The 17,988-nt window shown below is 50.0% G+C and overlaps 1 protein-coding gene across 2 annotated transcripts; it reads right to left on the reverse strand.

Moving 5' to 3' along the window:
* Window positions 1–2,976: 2,976 nt before the first annotated feature.
* Window positions 2,977–17,968, reverse strand: LOC116828407 (uncharacterized). 2 transcript variants are annotated; one of them, XM_032786607.2, is made up of 4 exons: window positions 17,699–17,968; window positions 8,794–8,920; window positions 6,586–6,690; window positions 2,977–5,734 (listed from the first exon to the last, which is right to left on the reverse strand). In XM_032786607.2, the coding sequence occupies exons 2-4, from the start codon at window positions 8,825–8,827 to the stop codon at window positions 3,528–3,530; spliced, it is 2,346 nt and encodes a 781-aa protein (XP_032642498.1). In that variant the 5' UTR covers window positions 8,828–8,920; window positions 17,699–17,968; the 3' UTR covers window positions 2,977–3,527. The 2 variants fall into 2 exon arrangements, with proteins under 2 accessions (XP_032642498.1, XP_032642497.1); XM_032786606.2 differs by lacking the exon at window positions 17,699–17,968 and adding an exon at window positions 10,800–11,147.
* Between the last annotated feature and the right edge of the window lie 20 nt (window positions 17,969–17,988).

The raw sequence follows: 17,988 nt of genomic DNA on the forward strand, positions 1-17,988 counted from the left end.
ACGCGCAGTCCTATTTGAAAAAAGGGAAAAAATGATCTGGGTAACTATACCTGTACTGACGTCTGTAGTAGAAGGCTTGAAAAAATTTAAAGGAAAATGAGGTCAATGGTAATTGGGACGAATGCAACAAAGGATCTAGCAAGTAGATCGTCCAAAACCAACCTGATCTCCTTCTTTGAGAAGGTGACAGATACTAGACAAAGGAAATGCGGTAGATCTAATTACCGCGATCCAGTAAGCGGTTGAACAGGTTCCACATGGAACTGTTAGTAAATATGGAAAAGATGGGGATAAATGAAAGTTGTAAGGTGGAAAGGAACGGTTAAAGGGAACTCCAGCCGGGTCGACTGAAGGTGAACTGTCAGGCTGGAAGAGGTACTAGTGGAGTCCCTCAAAGGATCGGTTTGGAGACCAATCTATTTAACCTTCATTTAACTGACCTGCACAAAGAGCGGGAATGGCTAATAAAGTTTGCGGATGACACAAAGCTGGAATTCTAACCACCGAGAAGACCGGCGATAATCATCAGGAAGATCTGGACCACCTTGTAAACGGAAGTAATAGTAAAGAAGATGAAAATAATAGGGAAAGTGCAAAGGTCATACTTAGGATATAATAAGAATTTTAGATATACGTTGGAGAAGCAGCAGTTGGAACGACAGAGAGAAAGGACCTGGGTATTGGGATTGATAGCAGGATGTCTATACCCGCCAATGTGATAGACTACGTAAAAACAAGCAAATACGGTTTTTAGGATCATCGGGCGAGGTATCCGCAAGAAGCAGAGTGTATAGTAACCGTAATAAGTGGCAGACTGTGAAGAACCTCACCTGGAACGGCACTGTCACGCCGGTGCGCCAGTTTAGAAGGAACATGAATCTCCAACACATGGAAACAGACAGCAACGCTACCTAATGAACCGAGGAATGATAAAAACCTGCCCTGAGAATGAAAGCAGACCAAAGACTTGGTGTTAGCTAGGCTAAAAAGAAGCTCTGGGATATGCTCATAAATAATATATGCAGGGGGAATAACCGTTAGGAGGAGAGGAATATTAAGCATTGTACAAATAAGGACAAAAGACATGGTACAAGCAACGAATGAGGAGTTTAGACTTGATATTACGAGTTTAAAACCATAGGGAGTGAATTCTGGAACAGCTTCCGAGGGAAGAGTAAGGGGCAAAGACTATCTGCCTGTAAACTAAGCTAGATAATAATGGAGGGGATGAATGACGGATAGTTTACATTGGCAACTGATCTGGATCGACAGGCAGATAATCGCTCAGGTCTGTGAGGGATGTTTGGAGGAGGATCTGAGTTACTGCAGAGAATTCTTTCCTGGTGCTGCTGGTAGTCTTGCCACATGCTCAGGTAGCTATCGCCAAATTGGGTGGGAAGAATTTCTCCAAGAGCAGATGGCAGGCCTGAGAGTGTTCCGCCTTCCCTGCAGCGTGGGCATGGTCACTGCGGGATTCCGCAGCTGAGGTCTTGCACAACCACAATTGTAGGACTTCAATATCATCATGTGGGTGTTAGCAAAGGGATGGGTAGGGTTCTGTGGCCTGCCTTGTGCAGGAGGTCAGACTAGATGATCATATTGGTCCCTTCTGACCTATGAGTCTGAGTCTATGAGTCTATAAACAACAGAATTATCTGACAATAGATGAACATGGTTTGTTGAGGGACGAGTCAAAATAGCTTTTGTAAAGGAAAATCATGCCTCACCAATCTATTGGAATTCTTTGAGTGGGGTCACCAAACATGCGGACAAGGGTGATCCATTGGATATAGTTTACTTAGATTTTCAGAAAGCTTTTGACGAGTCCCTTACCAAAGGCTCTTAAGCAAAGTAAGCAGTCATGGGATAAGAGGGAAGGTCCTGTCATAGATCAGTAACTGGTTAAAAGACAGAAAACAAAGGGTAAAAATAAATGGTTAGTTTTCACAATGGCAAGAGGAAAATAGTGGTGTCCCACAGGGGTCTGTATTGGTACCAGTCCTATTCAACATATTCATAAGTGATCTGGATATATGGGTAAACAGTGAGGTGGCAAAATCTGCAAACACTACGAAATTACTCAAGGTAGTTAAGTCTAAAGCAGACTGCGAAGAGTTACAAAGGGATCTCAAAACTGGGTGACTGGGCAACAAAATGGCAGATGAAATTTAATGCTGATAAAATGCAGAGTAACGCACACTGGAAAACATAATCCCAACCCTACATAAAAAATGATGTATGAAGAAAGATCTTGGAGTCATCATGGATAGTTCTTTGAAAACATCTGCTCAATGTGCAGCGGCAGGCTAAAAACCGCACAGACTGGGAATAGGAAGGGAATAGATAATAAGAGAAAATATCAAACAGCCTCTATGTAAATCCATGGTTTGCTCACACCTTGACTATTGTGTGAGGATCTGGTCACCTCATCTCAAAAAAGATGTATTGGAATTGGAAAAGATACGGAGAAGGGCAACAAGAAAGAGTAGGGGTCTGGAACAGCTTCCATATAAGGACAGAATAAAACTGGGACTTTCCAGTTTGGAAAGGAGACGCCTAAGGGGAGATATGACAGAGGTCTATAAAATCCTGACTGGTATGGAGAAAGCGAATCAGGACGTGTTATTTACTCCTCATAACACAAGAACTAGAGGTCACCCAATAAAATGAATAGGCAGCAGGTTTAAAACAAACATAAGGACGTACTTTCTCACACAACGCACAGTCAACCTGTGGAACTCTTTTCCCGAGGATGTTCTGAAGGCCAAAAGTGTAACAGGATTCAAAAAAAGAACTAGGTAAGTTGATGGAGGATAGGTCCATCAATGGCTATTAGCTCAGATAGTCAGGGATGCTGCCCCAGGCTCTGAGTCTCCCTAGCTTCTGTCTGCCAGAAGCTGGGAGTGGATGACAGGGGATGGATCACTTGATGATTCCCTGTTCTGTTCATTCCCTCTGAGGCACCTGGCATGGGGCACCTGGCATTGGCCACTGTCAGAGGACAGGATACTGGGCTAGATGGACCACTGGTCTGACCCAGCATAGCCGTTCTTATGTTCTTAGCCCTAAACAGCTGAGTCTTTTAGCCCAAGCAAGAGAGAGGCTCCTGTTGATATCCAGATATCCCATGTTCAATCCCCACTGCTGGGGACTCACCCAGAGGCATAACAACTAGCTCATGCATCTAAATAATTTCTCTTATGTTTTACGTATCCTCCAGCCTGCTGTATGATCCAAGCAAAGCTTTCCATGCAAATTCTTTGTCCACTGCAGTCATGAGAATAACCCTAGCACATTTTTTAAGGGGGAGGCACCCAACACTTGACTAGAGCTCTTCTCCACTTTGGCAGTCAGCAAAGCTGGCCTTTGGGGTGACTCCCTGTCCCGTGCAGCAGCTGGCTACAGATCATCGGCTGGCCCATGCAGGTATGCCGTGCTTCTGGAAATGGAGTCACACGCTGGGTGCAGCTGCCCTGCCGTGCATTTTCTAGTGCATAATAAAACACCAGCTCCACAGCGAAGGTTTTCTAGCAGTTGGTGCAGCAGAGGGGCGCACACCGGGTGTGGATCTGCTGATGCTTGGTCAGCGTGGAGCGGCGGCCGAAGCGCTTGTCACACAGTTTGCAGAGGAAAGGCTTCTCACCGGTGTGGATGCGGAGGTGCTCGGTGAGGTGTGATTGCTTGCGGAAGCTGCAGGCGCAGCGGCTGCAGGGGTAGGGCCGCTCGCCCGTGTGGAAGCCGTAATGCTTGACGAAGTCACACTTGAAGATGAAGTGTTTCTCGCAGAGGGCGCACTGGTAGGGGCCATTCTCCAGGTGCACCCGCCGGTGGATGCTGAGGTAGGAGCGCCGGCGGAACTGCTTGTGGCACAGGCTGCAGGAGAAGGGCTTCTCCTCCGTGTGGCTCGGCTGGTGCCTCTTCAAAGCCAGCGGGCTCCTGAAGCTCTGGGGGCAGAGGGGGCAGGGGTAGGGTTTGTCCTTGGCAGGAGCAGGTGGATGCTCCGGTGCTCGCCCCAGGACACTCGCCCCTGGGAACGGCCTCTCCTTGAAGGCAAGTGGTTGTGACCAGACCCCGTTCCCGTGGCCCTGGGGCCAACACGGCTCCTCTCCCTGGGGGCCGGTCTCGTGCTTGACGGTGCGAGTCTGCCTGCCAAAGCTCTGGTCACCCGCGCCAGGTAGACCCAGCCTCTCCTCGGTGTGAGACCTCTCGTGCCGCAGGGCATAGGCCCGGGTGCTAAAGCTCTTGTGGCACCTGCCACAGAGATAGGGCTTGGCCGCCGGGTGGCTGTGGCAGGGCAGCTTGTGGAGGGGGTCCCTGTCCCGGGCGGTGCGCAGGCCTGGCCGCGTGTGGGTCTCCTGGTGCTTGTTGAGGGTGGAGCGCCGGGTGAAGCTCTTGGGGCACAGGTGGCAAGGGAAGGGCTTCTCGCCGGTGTGCGTGCGCAAGTGGTCGCTGAGGTGGGAGCGCCGGCGGAACCACCGGCCGCACAAGCCGCAGGGGAAGGGCTTCTCGCTGCTGGGTGCCCACTGGCACCTGGCCAGGGCCTGCTGCCCAGTGAAGCTCTCGGGGCCCAGGGCGCAGGGGTAGGGCCACTCCTCCAGGTGGGCACGCTCGTGCTTGGTGGCGTAGGAGCGTGTGCTGAAGCTCTTGCCGCAGACGCCGCAAGAGAAGGGCTTCCCCCCAGCATGTGTCCTCTTGTGCTGGGCCACAGGCCCCAGCGTGCTGAAGGTCGCATGGCCCCTCTCGCTCGGGTAGGCCTTGTCCACCTTGCAGGCCCGGCGCGGCTTTGGCGGGTCATTCTGCCAGACTGGCTCCCTGGGGCGCTCGGCGTGCCTCCGGGGCCGCTCCTTAGCATGGATCTCCTGGTGCTTGTTGAGGGTGGAGCGCCGGCTGAAGCTTTTGGGGCAGAGGCTGCACCGGAAGGGCTTCTCGCCCGTGTGCGTGCGCAGGTGCTCGTTGAGGTGTGAGCGCCGCCGGAAGCCCTTGCTACAGCGGTTGCAGCGGTACGGCCGTTCGCCGCTGTGCACTCGGCAGTGCCTCACCAGGTCTGAGTGGCACAGGAAGTCTCTGTCGCACTTGGAGCACAACAGGAGCCGCTCTCTCTGCTGATCTCGCTGCTGCTCGCCGGCCAGGGACTCGCCCGGATAAGGCTCCTCCACTACGTGAACCTGGAGGTCATCCATTATCTCAGTCTTGCAGATGACAACACTCTGGTCTTCGCTGCTGCTGGACGGATCTGCTCCCACATGAGTCCTCTGGCAGCCGGCGGTGCCCAGCCATGGGGTGTAGCTTTCATCATATTTGGTGCATGGAGGAGCCTCTGCCTCTTCTCTGGGGGCGCTCTGGTACTGCTGAGCACTGAAACCCATTCCATAGCTGCCATCTCCTTCAATCTCTTCCTTCGCACGGCAGCGAGCCTCCTGTGGGGCAGGGCTGTCGGCCTGGTGCTGCCATCGCAAACTGCCGTCACACCACGAAGGACACTCGAGTGGAACTTCCACCTCCCTGAAGGGCTCTGTCTTGCACTTAGTGAGGACATCAGGAGCTCTGCCATCGACATCGCCAAGAGCAGTCTGGGGGGCCGTGTGCAGCTGACCACCCAAAGGTGAAGCATTGTTCTCTGAGCCCCAGGAAACAGGCCTTTCCTTCACAGACAAAGGGAGACACTCAGAGATTTGGATTTCAACTTCACTGTCCTCCAGTTTCACCTTTCCACTTGCATTCAGGCATTCAGCAACTGGAAGGAAACAACACCCATCTCATCAGGCATACAGCAGAGCAAAGCTCCCTCTGCATTTCTTGACTAGATTTAATTCTCTTAGGAATTCCTTGTCACATGAATCTGAAACTAAGACATGCCCCTGAACTCCGAAAGAGCCCATATGTGAACCAGGGAGCTAGCAAGAGTAATTAACCACTGGAACAATTTACCAAGTGCCATGGTGGATTCTCCGTCACTAACAATTTTTAAATCAAGATGGGATGTTTATTTTGGGGCAGTTCCCTGCCCTGTGTCATGCAGGAGGGCAAACTGGATGATCACAGGGGCCCCTTCTGGCCTTGGAATCTATGAAGCGAAGAGAAAGGTGATACTTATTCAGCGGAGACACAACCACGTATTGTGCCTGAGGTCACTAATCCCAGCTTCTGTACCACAATAAGCTGGACCTATTGCAGGTCCTGGCTGTTTCGCTGACAGAACCACACTGAGCTGCCTGTGAAGAAGCAGCTTTTATGCAGATTTCCCACTTAAACCAGAGCTGGTTTAAAAAGTGGAAATCACAGTTTTGCTACAAATTTCTAGCTGCTTTCCTTTCCGTAGGGTTCAAAACTGCCCCATGTTTTGTTTTTTCAAAATTAACTGAAATTGTTAGCAACACACCAGTTTCTAATTTTTTTCATGCACCAGAAGCCTGGAGTACAATAAATGTCAGTAATTGTTCTGTAATGTCAGTTTTTCAAGAAGATTTTTCACTCCCAACACAAGGCCCCATTTCCACAACAGAAGCTTTGGGTGTGAAGAATTTCAGCCAGCTCTCCTTTGCTCAGGGACATTTCTTTTCTCTTGCCATCATTTCCCGTACTCACCCATGGACATGGGGGCCAGGGCCTCCTGGGCAGAGGCCCCCTCCGCATGGGGCTTTCCCCCTTCCTCCATTAGCAGCAGGAGGGCAGGTTTTGGCATATCACCACCTGCATGTTACAAACAAACAATCAGAAATAATCCGAGCTGGCCTGCGGCAGTCATATCCTTCTGCTAAGGGCTGTACATCAAACCTTCCTGAGCCCTTCGTACAGATGTGGGCTTTCCATCACTTCCTAGGAGAGAGGTGCCTCCTAGTGGGTTGAGACGCAGGCCTTCCTGAGCGCTAAGCCTGGCTCTGACCTAGACTCCCTCTGTGGCTTTGAGAGGCTTCGCTTGGCCTCCGTGTCTGCTTTCCTGCCCTGGACTAGGAGTCTGACAAGTGGCTGAGAGGGGAGAAGTAGCCAAGGGCAGCAGAGGAAGCTCTACCCAGAGACAGACCAGGAGACAGAGAAGTGGGGTAGGAAGGAGGCCAGGGAAATGCCGACAGGGACTGAGACTGAGCAGCCTTGGACTGCCAGTCAGAGGGTCCTTGCACCGGAACCTGGAGCTGGAGGGGGGCCCAGGTTCCCCTACCAGCCACTGGGCAGTGGCACAGGACCTAGAGATGCAACAGAGACCATCTTAGGCAGCATCTGGACAGCTTCGTCCAGTGGGACCTAGGTACCCCGCAAAGGGGAGACTGTCTAGGGGGGTGTCTGCAGGGCCGAGTTACACAGAGGGAGTGCTTCCAGGCACGAAGAGGGAGGGACCACGTGCGAGCAGCCGAGGACACGGGCACCAGACAGGGTGAAAGCTGATTCCCAGACCTAGCCACAAGTAGGTGCATCTGCGATGAGCGGAGCCCTTTACAAGGAGCATAGCAATTGCTGGACGGGATCAGATCGCCTAGTCCAGGACCCTCTTTCCAAACAGCAGCCAACACCAGTCACAATACAAGGTGAGACACACCCTGCAGTAGGCACTACTGGAATAACCTGCGCACAGGGGAAAATTTTTTCTTAAAGTCCCTTCCTCAATTAAAGGTGGGCTACAGCCTTGAAGCATGAGGGTTTCTGTTCCTTCCAAACTGCTTTTTAAACCTTTGTCTGATGTTACAGCAATATTCTCATTATCCATATAAACACCCAGTCCTTTTTTGAAACTGGCCAAGTGTTTGGCCTTAATGATATCTTGTGGCAATGAGTCCCTCTGGCTGTTTTACCACTGTCAGCCCTCAAGAGCTAATAGATTGTACATAAGGCAAGAAAAGCTGCACCTCATTCTGCCTCATGGATTCCCAACAAAATTACCAGTTAAATCCCTATTTCAGAATCTTTACGGCTCACAGAAAAAACACAGCCTGATTTTTCAGAAGCTCGGTTGAGCCTGCAGAGTTGAAAATGAGGCAGGGGGGTTAGCTAAGCCCATTCATCTGGAAGCAATTTCTGGGAATAAGTGGCCAATGCTAAAGTATCAATTTTAGGCACTTTTATGAAAACCAAGAACAAAATTGTTAGTGTTAACAAGAGGGAACTCCATTCTGTAAGAGGGTAACGTTTAAAGGCAAAATAGATGAACACTGAGGGTTATTTACAGAGGTGGCCCCTCATTTATGCAAAACCAAAAATCTTCAAGACACCAGTGTGAAACAAACTGGGAATCCCAGTTCCCAACACGGCAATCACAAAAAGCTGTCAGCACAACTGCCACCAAGTGGCTCTGAGGGGTGGTCTCATCAGCTTGACTAGACCATGGAGAGCGACTCCCCTTTGGTCCAGAATGTTTTCACGCTGGAAAGGTGGGACAGCACCGGAACAGAATGTGAGAAGCAGGCACTGCTGCTGCTCCCCTGCTTTGTAGATAAACAAGACCTAGCTCATAGGGTTTTTTTCACTAGTAGATCTCAAAGCGCTTCAACAAGAAAAGATCAGTTTCATTGGGATAATGATATTGATCTCCTCTGGGAAGTGCTTTGCATTTTACAAATAGGGAAACTGAGGCACAGAGAGGTGAAGTGAGTTGCCCAAGGTCAAACAGCAGGCCAGTGGCAGAGCCAGGACTAGGACCCAGATCTCCTGAGCCCTAACCCACGGCTCTATCCACTAGGAGACACTGCCTTCCATTTCCAGGGCTGCCAAGCCAACACCCTTCACTAGAAGATTAAAAGGGGGGGGGGGAACTCTCAAAGCCGTTCAGACATGACAGCTCCCCATTAACGTACAGTCACTTACCCAGTGATATCAGTATCTCATAGTTCTCTCTCATCACGTCCCAGTACAGCTCCTTCTGCCATTCCGCCAAGATCTCCCACTCCTCCCGGGTGAAACTGACTGAGACATCGGCAAATGACACTCGGACCTGAAATCACAGTATATTATTATTCATACATACTGCAGTCATAGCTCAACATGGATTTCAACAGCAGAACCAAGAAGAAAACATGGAGCTTTATGTTCCGCCTTTTTGCATGATTAGGAGGAGGAGGAAGAAATATGGGGTTTGGTTTTCTAATCGCAGGAAAAGTATCCTTTCCCCCCTCCATGAGTCTGTCACTCAAACACCAGCAGAATTCATTTGTTCGCTTTTCTTCATTTCCCTTTCGGTTGCGATTCAAGCTCTCTCCAACATTTGATTTTATTTGATGAATTTTTTAAAAATTATTTGACAATTCTCACCGGCATTCATCCTATTTGTGAAGCTGGGCAAATAATGAACATATAAAAAAATGAGCCTGCCATGAATATGTTAGCTGAATAAAATGAACACATTATTTTCATTACTCCCCCAGTTTTGACTGAGATCAGACCTGAAGTTTCAGGGGGAAAAAGACCCCAAGAAATTGTTATAATTGTTTTAAAAGAATTTACCTCTCCAAAGACACCACATTGAACAGTCATTTCCCCAAACGCTGCAGTATCGCTACTGTCAACTGGAGTGGTTTGGACTGGTGCTGGAGAGTGATGCATGGTTTAGAGAGAGGACAAAGAAATGCCTTCCCAAACCTAACTAAAGCACTCTATTTATCTAGGCAGGTGCAGGGCTCCTCACCAGGGTACTCACCGTAGCTGTCACAAGTGTTATATTATTAAGCCATATGCAAAAAACAAACACCCAGGAGCCTCCATATAAATGTGCACAATAATTTTGTTTTTTTTTAAGTGGCGATCAATGATTTGTTATAAAATGACATTGTAAATCACAGATGATCACAGACATTTTACACACTGTACTAACATTACACAGTGATCTCCCAGCAAAGGTGCGCACCATTTTCAATTTACCATGCATGCACCAGGGACAAGACAGGTGGGGAATTTATCAAATCACCTGATGATTCCTGAAGTCAATTCCTCACCAAAGCCATGTTTAGCATTTGGCCAATTGGACATTGCATCAAAATCACTCAGCCTATCTCATTCAAGCTTGTTGCAAGTCCTGACCAATCTGCACCTACAGAGTCAACATCCCAGGTAACACTTGGTGCAAGTTTTCCCAATTTAATAAAAGCTCTGAGCACTATTTGTGTATTCCAGCAGACCAATTAAAAATTTCAGCTTCCTGCTTCTGCCTCTTGAAATGGCTGCCCTGGTGGGGACTGTGAGAATTTGGTGGGGATCTGTGGGGAGGAAAGGGCTGCAGAATCAAACAGAGCACCCCCCTGATGGGGATAGAGTATCCCCATTTAGCATCCAGAGTTTTACCTGGTCACTTCGGGGGCCGATCTTGCATTCTTTGCCCAGCTGAAACCCACTGAAGTCACTGGGAGTTTTGCCTGAGTGAGGACAGCAGGATTGGGCCATAAGACATATTTGCAAATTATTTTTGCCCACACTGAAGCATTGTCAAATGAGAGCATTGCTTATCCCCCCGCCCCCGTTCTTTTCATGACATTTATCGTGTCGGTTTTTAAAATGACCGGATTTCATTCTGGGATTGCCGAGTTTAAAAACGGGCTTATGTTCCAGTGAAGGCTGGTCTCCTTATTTCTGAAACCAATCGCACAGGCTTCCCCGTGGTTGGTGTTTAAAACACGAACGTGGGTGCAGTGAACAAAGCTATAGCTGGAGGGCAGCAATTTTTGTAATGATTAATTATTACTAGTATGATTATTGTCATGCACAGTGCAGAGGCCAAGGAAGGGAAGTCCCCACGCCCTGTTTGCTGTTTTCATGCTGCAGCATCACCTGCCAAGCACAAGGGAGGAGCCAAGCCTAGAGTCCGAAGATGCATTTCCTACCTGCAAGACAGAAACCCTTTCAGACATTTTCCTTCCACCTTCTCAGCAGCCCCAGCCTGCCAGAATCTGTGCAGCAGCAGCAGCAGGAGCCTGTCTGAGCAGATCCCTGGGCCCGCAGCTGCAGTCAGGGTGGCTCTGGTTTCCTGTCTCTCACACACGCTGCAGCAGCTCTGACTCCTGGGCAGTGCAGGCAGGAGGAAACCCCCTCCCAGTGGTTAGCCAGGGAGATGAGGGAGGAAGAGACACGCATGATGCTTGCGCGCTCCCGAGAACATCCCACTCCCAGGGCGAGGATAGGCCGCCCCCTGGTGGACGTTGGGAGTGGGAACTTGGAACAATCATTACAGACCAAAAAAACCCAGCTAATATTTTTCACTCCATGCATCTGAAGTGGGGTTTTACCCACGAAAGCTTGTGCCCAAATAAATCTGTTAGTCTTTAAGGTGCCACCAGCCTCCTCGTTGTGTTTGTGGATACAGACTAACACGGGTACTCCCTGATCAGTAATATTTTGCACTTCTGCAGCATTTGAGGCACTGAAAGGGCTTTAGGTAAAGCTCCCAGCATCCCTTTGAGATGAGTCTTCTTATCCCCCCTCCCACCCCGTACAGGTGAGGAAACTGAGGCACAGGGGAGTTCAAAACTTGTGTCTGTCTCTCTGGGCTCTTCTGCGGCACCCACCATGGGTATTTAAGCCAACACCATTCAGGACGCACTTCTGCTTGGCATGCAGGGCTGGGGCTGAGTGGGTCGGGTTTGTGAGTGCAGGTCCCGGTGACATTTGGTGATGTCTCAGTGCACTTCTCCTGGGGGGAGCGGGAGATGCTGGCAGAGCGGCGGAAGGAGCTGTACCGGGAGGTGATGAAGGACAACTATGGAATTCTGGTCTCTCTGGGTGAGCCTCAGGTGGGAGCAGCACCCGAGGGGGAGCAGCACCCGCACCTTGAGGCTGGGCCGGGCAGACTCTGAACGGGGGACACTCAGGTTGGGGGTCACCCCACGGGGCACACGGAGCCGCCTGCAGGTGCCACAGGGCGGCCGCCCTCCAACAGTGACCTGGAGAAAGACAAGATGGCCCAGTGGTTAGGCCCCTTGGGGTCAAGTCCCTGGTCTGCCACAGACTTCTTGTTGTGTGACCTTTGGCAAGTCTCTTAGCCTCTTTGTGCCTCTATTTCCCCTCTGTATAATAGCACCACCCTACCTCCCAGGAGTGTGTGAGGATAAAGGCAAAGATTGTGAGGTGCTCAGCTAATCTGAAGGGGGCTGGATACATATCAAAGTGAAACGGGTCTCTTGTAGCTCGTTTATACGGTTTGATATAGAATTACAGCCGCGTTTGCTTTGGACAATGTTTTGTTAATCACAGAGGACTGAGCTGAACGTACCCCAGATCAGTAATTTCCTTGATTATGTTTGTGATGCTGTATGGCTGAAAACGACCTTTTGTATTATTGTAGCTGCCACTGTTACAAATGCAACAAATTTGATACAAAGTGTCTCATATGATGGCTCTTTAAATATATCAGAGGGATAAATATTAGGGAGGGAGAGGAATTATTTAAGCTTAGTACCAATGTGGACACAAGAACAAATGGGTATAAACTGGACACTAGGAAGTTTAGACTTGAAATTAGATGAAAGTTTCTAACCATTAGGGCTGAAAGTTTCTGGAACAGCCTCCGAGGGGAGTAATGGGGGCAAAGACATATCTGGCGTTTACGACTAAGCTTGATAGTTATGAGGGGATGTATGATGGCGGGTACCCTAAAATTTGGCAATATCTGGCCATTGATCTTGATTATCAGCAGGTAAGTATGCTAGTGCTGTGAAATGGGATGGGAAATCTGAGTTACTAGAGAATTCTTTACTGGGTCTGGCTGGTGAGTCTTGTTGCCCACATGCCAGGGTTTAGCTGAGCAATATTTGGGGTCAGAAGGAATTTTCCTCCAGGGCAGATTGACAGAGGCCCTGGAGGTTTTTCGCCTTCTTCTGCAGCATGGGGCATGGGTCACTTGCTGGAGGATTCTCAGCAGCTTGAGGTCTTCAAACCACAATTTGAGGACTTCAGTAACTCAGACATAGGTTAGAGGTTTGTTATTGAAGTGGATGGTTGAGATTCTGTGCCCTGCTTTGTGCAGGAGGTCAGACTAGATGATCATAATGGTCTTTTCTGACCTTAAAGTCTATGAGTCTATGTAAGGTGTCAATGGAAAAGTTACCGTCTATCAAGTATGATGATCCTGATTAGATCCATGTATCATGTGTGTACCTGACATTAGGAATATCGGCTATCTACCTGTATCTCAAACCTGTGTTGTGTGCCTGGGGTGACACCCCCAGATTGACATCAGGGCTAGCCAGCAAGGTGTTCATGGCCCATTAAGGACACTCCACTCTCACCACGGGCCATTGAAGAAACTCATCCTACCCAGTAGGTCTTTCCTGTGGATGCCTCAGACAGCAGGGGGCCAATGGCTGCCCCCTGTCATTCAGCAAACCATGTAAGGACAGTGTGGTGTGGACATGTGAATATATTTTGATGCGTTTTTGTTATTTCTTGGAAGTCTCCAACTATCTGGCAAGTAAGTGGGGATTACTCTGTAGGTAGAATTTTCTGCCCAAGCTGCCCTGGAGACCCTCCCAGGAAGGAGCGAGGGAGGTGGAGGCACCGCCATATAATTTCATAGGAAAAAAAGAAAGAAGATACACCCTGCTGAGTGGGTGGCGCGATCCAGAAGAACCCAGACCTGTCCATCAAAACCTGTACACAGATTGGCATTAAAGGAGGTAACCAAGTGGAGAGGGGCGCTACACACAGGGGCTGTGGGCTTTGTCTGGGACAGTAAATTTTCATGCACATGGCAGAGGATATAAAAGGCACTGGAGACATCTGCACTTTACTTCTTTCCTGTTCCCGTTCTCTAAAAGGAGTGTTTGGAGCTGCGGACTGAGGACCTTCCAATCTTTTGGCAGTTACCAGAGACTTTTGCAAGCCTGGGGTCTGCTCCACCTCTGCTGTGATCCTGATCTATGACCATTGCAAATCTCTTGTATGTATGTGATTCTTTAACCATTCAATAGCTCTTTAATTAATTAATCTTTTGTTAGTTTACGAAGGATTGACTGACAACATGGTATTCAGGTAAGACCTGAGAGACACATTGACCACAAAGAGATCCTTTGGGATCAGTAGACCCTCACATCTGGTGAACTGGATTTTCAGTAACCCCTCACTAGATTAGACCTGTTTGTCAGGGCAGCAGTTCAGTGACTCTAATTATAGAGAAAACCACCAGTTGTGGGGGATTGTCTGCCCCGTTTCTTGCAGTCTGCCCTGAGTGTGCCCTTCGACGTGTAGCCAGGCACCTGGTTACAATAGCTCAGTGCCCTGCAGTACAAGGGGGACTTTGTGTAACGCAGAAGCTACAGGGACAATTCCTTGGGACAGCTCACACTTAGAGCCCATCGTCCTTTCTGAAATGACAATGGTGGCTGCCCAGTATGGAATGTTCCTTATTCTCAAAACATAAAGAAAGTTTCCATAATGGTTCAGCGAGCATGTGTATAGAACCTCCTGGGAACATCAGACCTGGGTTATATTTACAGTAACAGAAAGATGAAATAAATCCTTGGTATAACGCAGTGTCAGATGCCTTGTGACTCTGTGTTTTCAGTCTGTCATTAAACCAGGCTGAATTGTATGTTAAACTGTCAAATGTCTGAGCCACCTCACGCTTTAAAGAGATGCCAAGCCAGAACACCTCCAGAAAGGTCAACGGAGTTACACCACTCTTAAAATCTTACAAAGATCCACCCGTCACTCACCTGTATTCCTGGCTGACCAGCAACCTCATAGAATATTACCATGGTGGTATCTAAACACCTCTGTTATAAGGAGCTATCAATATGTCCATGTAATATACTAGTCTGGGGTCTGAATTCTTGTCTCTCTCTAGCTTCTGGTCCCAGTACTTGCACAAGCCCCATGAGCTAAAAACACTCTGCAGTAGTTGTCAAGTGGTAGATGCCTGAGCTGCCCTGCAGCTGAAGCCCCGAGCCCCAGCAAGTGCCTCCCACAGGGTTGAAGCCCCTAAGCCCCTCTCCCCTCTGGGCAGAAGCTCCTAGCTCCACCACCATGCCGCAGAGCAGAAGCCCCGAGCTCCCCCTCACCCCAATGTGGTTGGTGGAAAATGGGGGGGGAGTGGCATGGGGTGCTCTGTGAGCCACATTTTAACAGTTCGGGAGCTAGGGTTTGGCCACCCCTGGATTAGAGGATTGCCTAGAGGCCCCTGCTGAAATCAGAGCCCCACCACACTAAATGCTCCGCACACGAATAAGAGACAGTCCTTGCTCCAATTACCACAGACTAAACAGACAAGGGAGACAGAGAAAGGATTCTTATTTTACAGATCCAGAGACCGAGTGACTTGCCCAAGGTCCCTGGGAGTCAGTGGCAGAACTGGAAACTGAACCCACCTCTCACAAGTACCAGCCCTGCGCCTCCACCCTTCCTGTGGTGTCAACGTGAAGAGGGGACTGCAACTGGTTACGTCTGCACCTTCTCCCAGCACGTGGCCTGCTCCCCGCCGAATGCCTCTTGAGCGACAGGGGCCTTCGCCTTCCCTCCGCATCCTGCCCTCTCCCTTGCTGTTACAGCCTGGCTGTCCCCTGTTCCCGCCCTATCATCCAGATGGGAGCTCAGTGTCTCTCTGTTGCTCCATGTCCAGTGACAGGAAGATTCTGTGGCAGAATCTGCCAGTTTGTGAGGCCTGAATGTTTTGGGGTTTGACCTTTTTGACCTTTTGGAGGTTTTCGGTGGGGTTCTGCTAAGCAGCTCTGCGGACTCTGGGCACCCAGCGGGGTGAGAGACCCAGATAGGCAGCTCTGTGGTGAGGCTACAGTGCAGGCCACTCAGTTGGCGTTTTCCAAAGGGCTGGGAGGCCCTTCACATAGCCAGCCTGGTCCTGCTGGCTCCTGCTGTGGCAAGGGCATGATTCCAGTTCAGCTCCTGCAATGAACCCTGAACACAGAGCTTCCAGCGGTCGCCCAGAACTCACTGCCGGTGAAATTCTATTGTGTGTGTTATGCAGCTCCAGCTGCTTTTAGTGGGAGTTGTGAGCACGCCGCACCTCTGACTGTCAGGTTTGCATGTCCCAGGCTGGGCATCCAAACCCTGAGTGCCCCCAAATTGATGGGCACTTTTGGAAGTTGAGGCCAAAATGTGTTTCTGCATCAGGAATTTCCATTCATGTCTCATGTGAATGAATACAGTTCTTACAGCCGGTCGCACACAGTTTGTAACTCCTATAGGCCGAGTTCATTGCAGGCTCCCTGCATGTCTCCATTTGCCCCACAAGCTCCCTGTCTGCCCCATATCCCTGTTTCAGGAACTCCCTACACTTTCCTCCAATCCCTCCTCCGCCTGGAGTTCTGTGGGGCCTCTCGCTGCTGCTTCTAGGGTCCCCCATTCTCCCCCCATGCCAGGGGCTCTGTGTCCCCCTTCCGCTATACCAGGTGATGGTCCCCCAGTGTCCCCACTGTACTAATTCCAGTGGAAAGAGTGGAAGGGATTAATATACCCCTGTCACTCACTGCCCAACATGAAACACAATTCAGCAAGGTTCAGGGTTTGGTACACAGAGACCTCTGCCTTAGAGTGATCAGATATCCTGATTTTATAGGGACAGTCCTGATATTTGGGGGGTTTTTTATATGGGCTCCTTTTACCCCTCACACCCAGTCCAGATTTTTCACACTTGCTATCTGGTCACCCTACTTTGCCTTCTTAACACCAGGCGAAACACCCCATTGAAAAACCTTTTCCCCAGCCAACAAGATAATGCATTAATGACAGGGGTGGCTCTAGGTATTTTGCTGCTCCAAGCACAGCAGGCAGGCTGCCTTCCGCGACTTGCCTGTGGGAGGTCCCCGGTCCCGTGGATTCGGTGGCAGCCTGTGGGAGGTCCGCCGAAGCCATGGGACCAGCTGACCCTGCGCAGGCATGCCACCGAAGGCAATCTGCCTGCCGCCCTCGTAGTGACTGGCAGAACGCCCCCCATGGCTTGCCGCCCCAGGCACATGCTTGGTAGGCTGGTGCCTGGAGCCACCCCTGGTTAATGAAGCAGGTGGACTAGTTCATAATTCAATGCAACATTAAGGGCCCAGCTGTGCCCATAGCTCCAGACTGGCCTTGGGGCAGGGGCAGCAGGAGTCACACCTCTTTAACGGGAGCGGGGGGGAGGTTGGGGCATAGTCTCTCCCAGAGCTCCAGGGAGCATGCCCATTGCCCCATGCAACTATGGTATGCCACAGGGGCCTTGTCCAAGGCTATGTTGCAGGGATGAATGCAGAGACGGTTTATGATTGCCACATATGCGCCCTCTCCCCGTTCTCCTTCTGCATGAGGGGCTTCCACTATCTCCCCCAAAATGTGTGAAGAGCTCAGTGTGGCCAGAGCTCGTCTCTCTCCCCAACAGATGATGGCCCAGTAAAAGATATTGCCTCCCCCATCTTCTCTCTCTAATGCCATAAGCGTCTGCTTGAGTAATTCCCAGCTCCCGCCTCCCCTCCCCTCTGAGTTCTCTGTAACTTCTGCGCACCCACAGCCAGGTGTGACTCTTTGAACCTGCTCCCCTCCACAGCTCTCAAGCACTGCGCCCCTTTCACTCTGCAGCCTGCAGACCTGTTTCCTAGCCCAGTGGCCCTCAACCTTTCTACACTACTGGACCCTTCAGGAGTCTCATTTTTTTAGCGTACCCCCAAGTTACACCTCACTTAAAAACGACTTGCTTACAAAATCAGATAAAAACACAGACGTGTCACTGTCACTGAAAAATAGCCGACTTCCTCATTTTTACCATATAATTATAAATCAGCTGGAATATAAACATTGTACTTACATTTCAGTGTCTAGTATACAGAGCAGTATGGACAAGTCATTGTCTGTCTGAAGGTTTAGTTTGTACTGACTTCACTAGTGCTTTTTATGTAACCTGCTGTAAAACCAGGCAAATCTCTAGGTGAGTTCAGGTCCCCCCTGGAAGACCTCGGCGTCCCCCCAGGGGTCCCTGCACCCCTGGTTGAAAACCACTGTCCTATACACCAACCCCTCTGCCATGGCTGCAGACACTATTGTAATCACATTTTTTCCCAGTCTCTGAAACCTCCCAGCTCTACCCCGGGGCGTTCT

This window comes from Chelonoidis abingdonii, chromosome 2 (assembly GCF_003597395.2).
Source record: "Chelonoidis abingdonii isolate Lonesome George chromosome 2, CheloAbing_2.0, whole genome shotgun sequence".
NCBI lineage: Eukaryota > Metazoa > Chordata > Testudines > Testudinidae > Chelonoidis > Chelonoidis abingdonii.

Coding starts and splice junctions, on each gene's coding strand:
- LOC116828407 (XM_032786606.2), bottom strand. CDS start 10,826: ATGTCTGAAAGGGTTTCTGTCTTGCAG. Junction 6,691..8,793: donor TGAGATACTGATATCACTGG/GTAAGTGACTGT, acceptor TGTAACATGCAG/GTGGTGATATGCCAAAACCT. Junction 5,735..6,585: donor CCTGGCCCCCATGTCCATGG/GTGAGTACGGGA, acceptor GTTTCCTTCCAG/TTGCTGAATGCCTGAATGCA.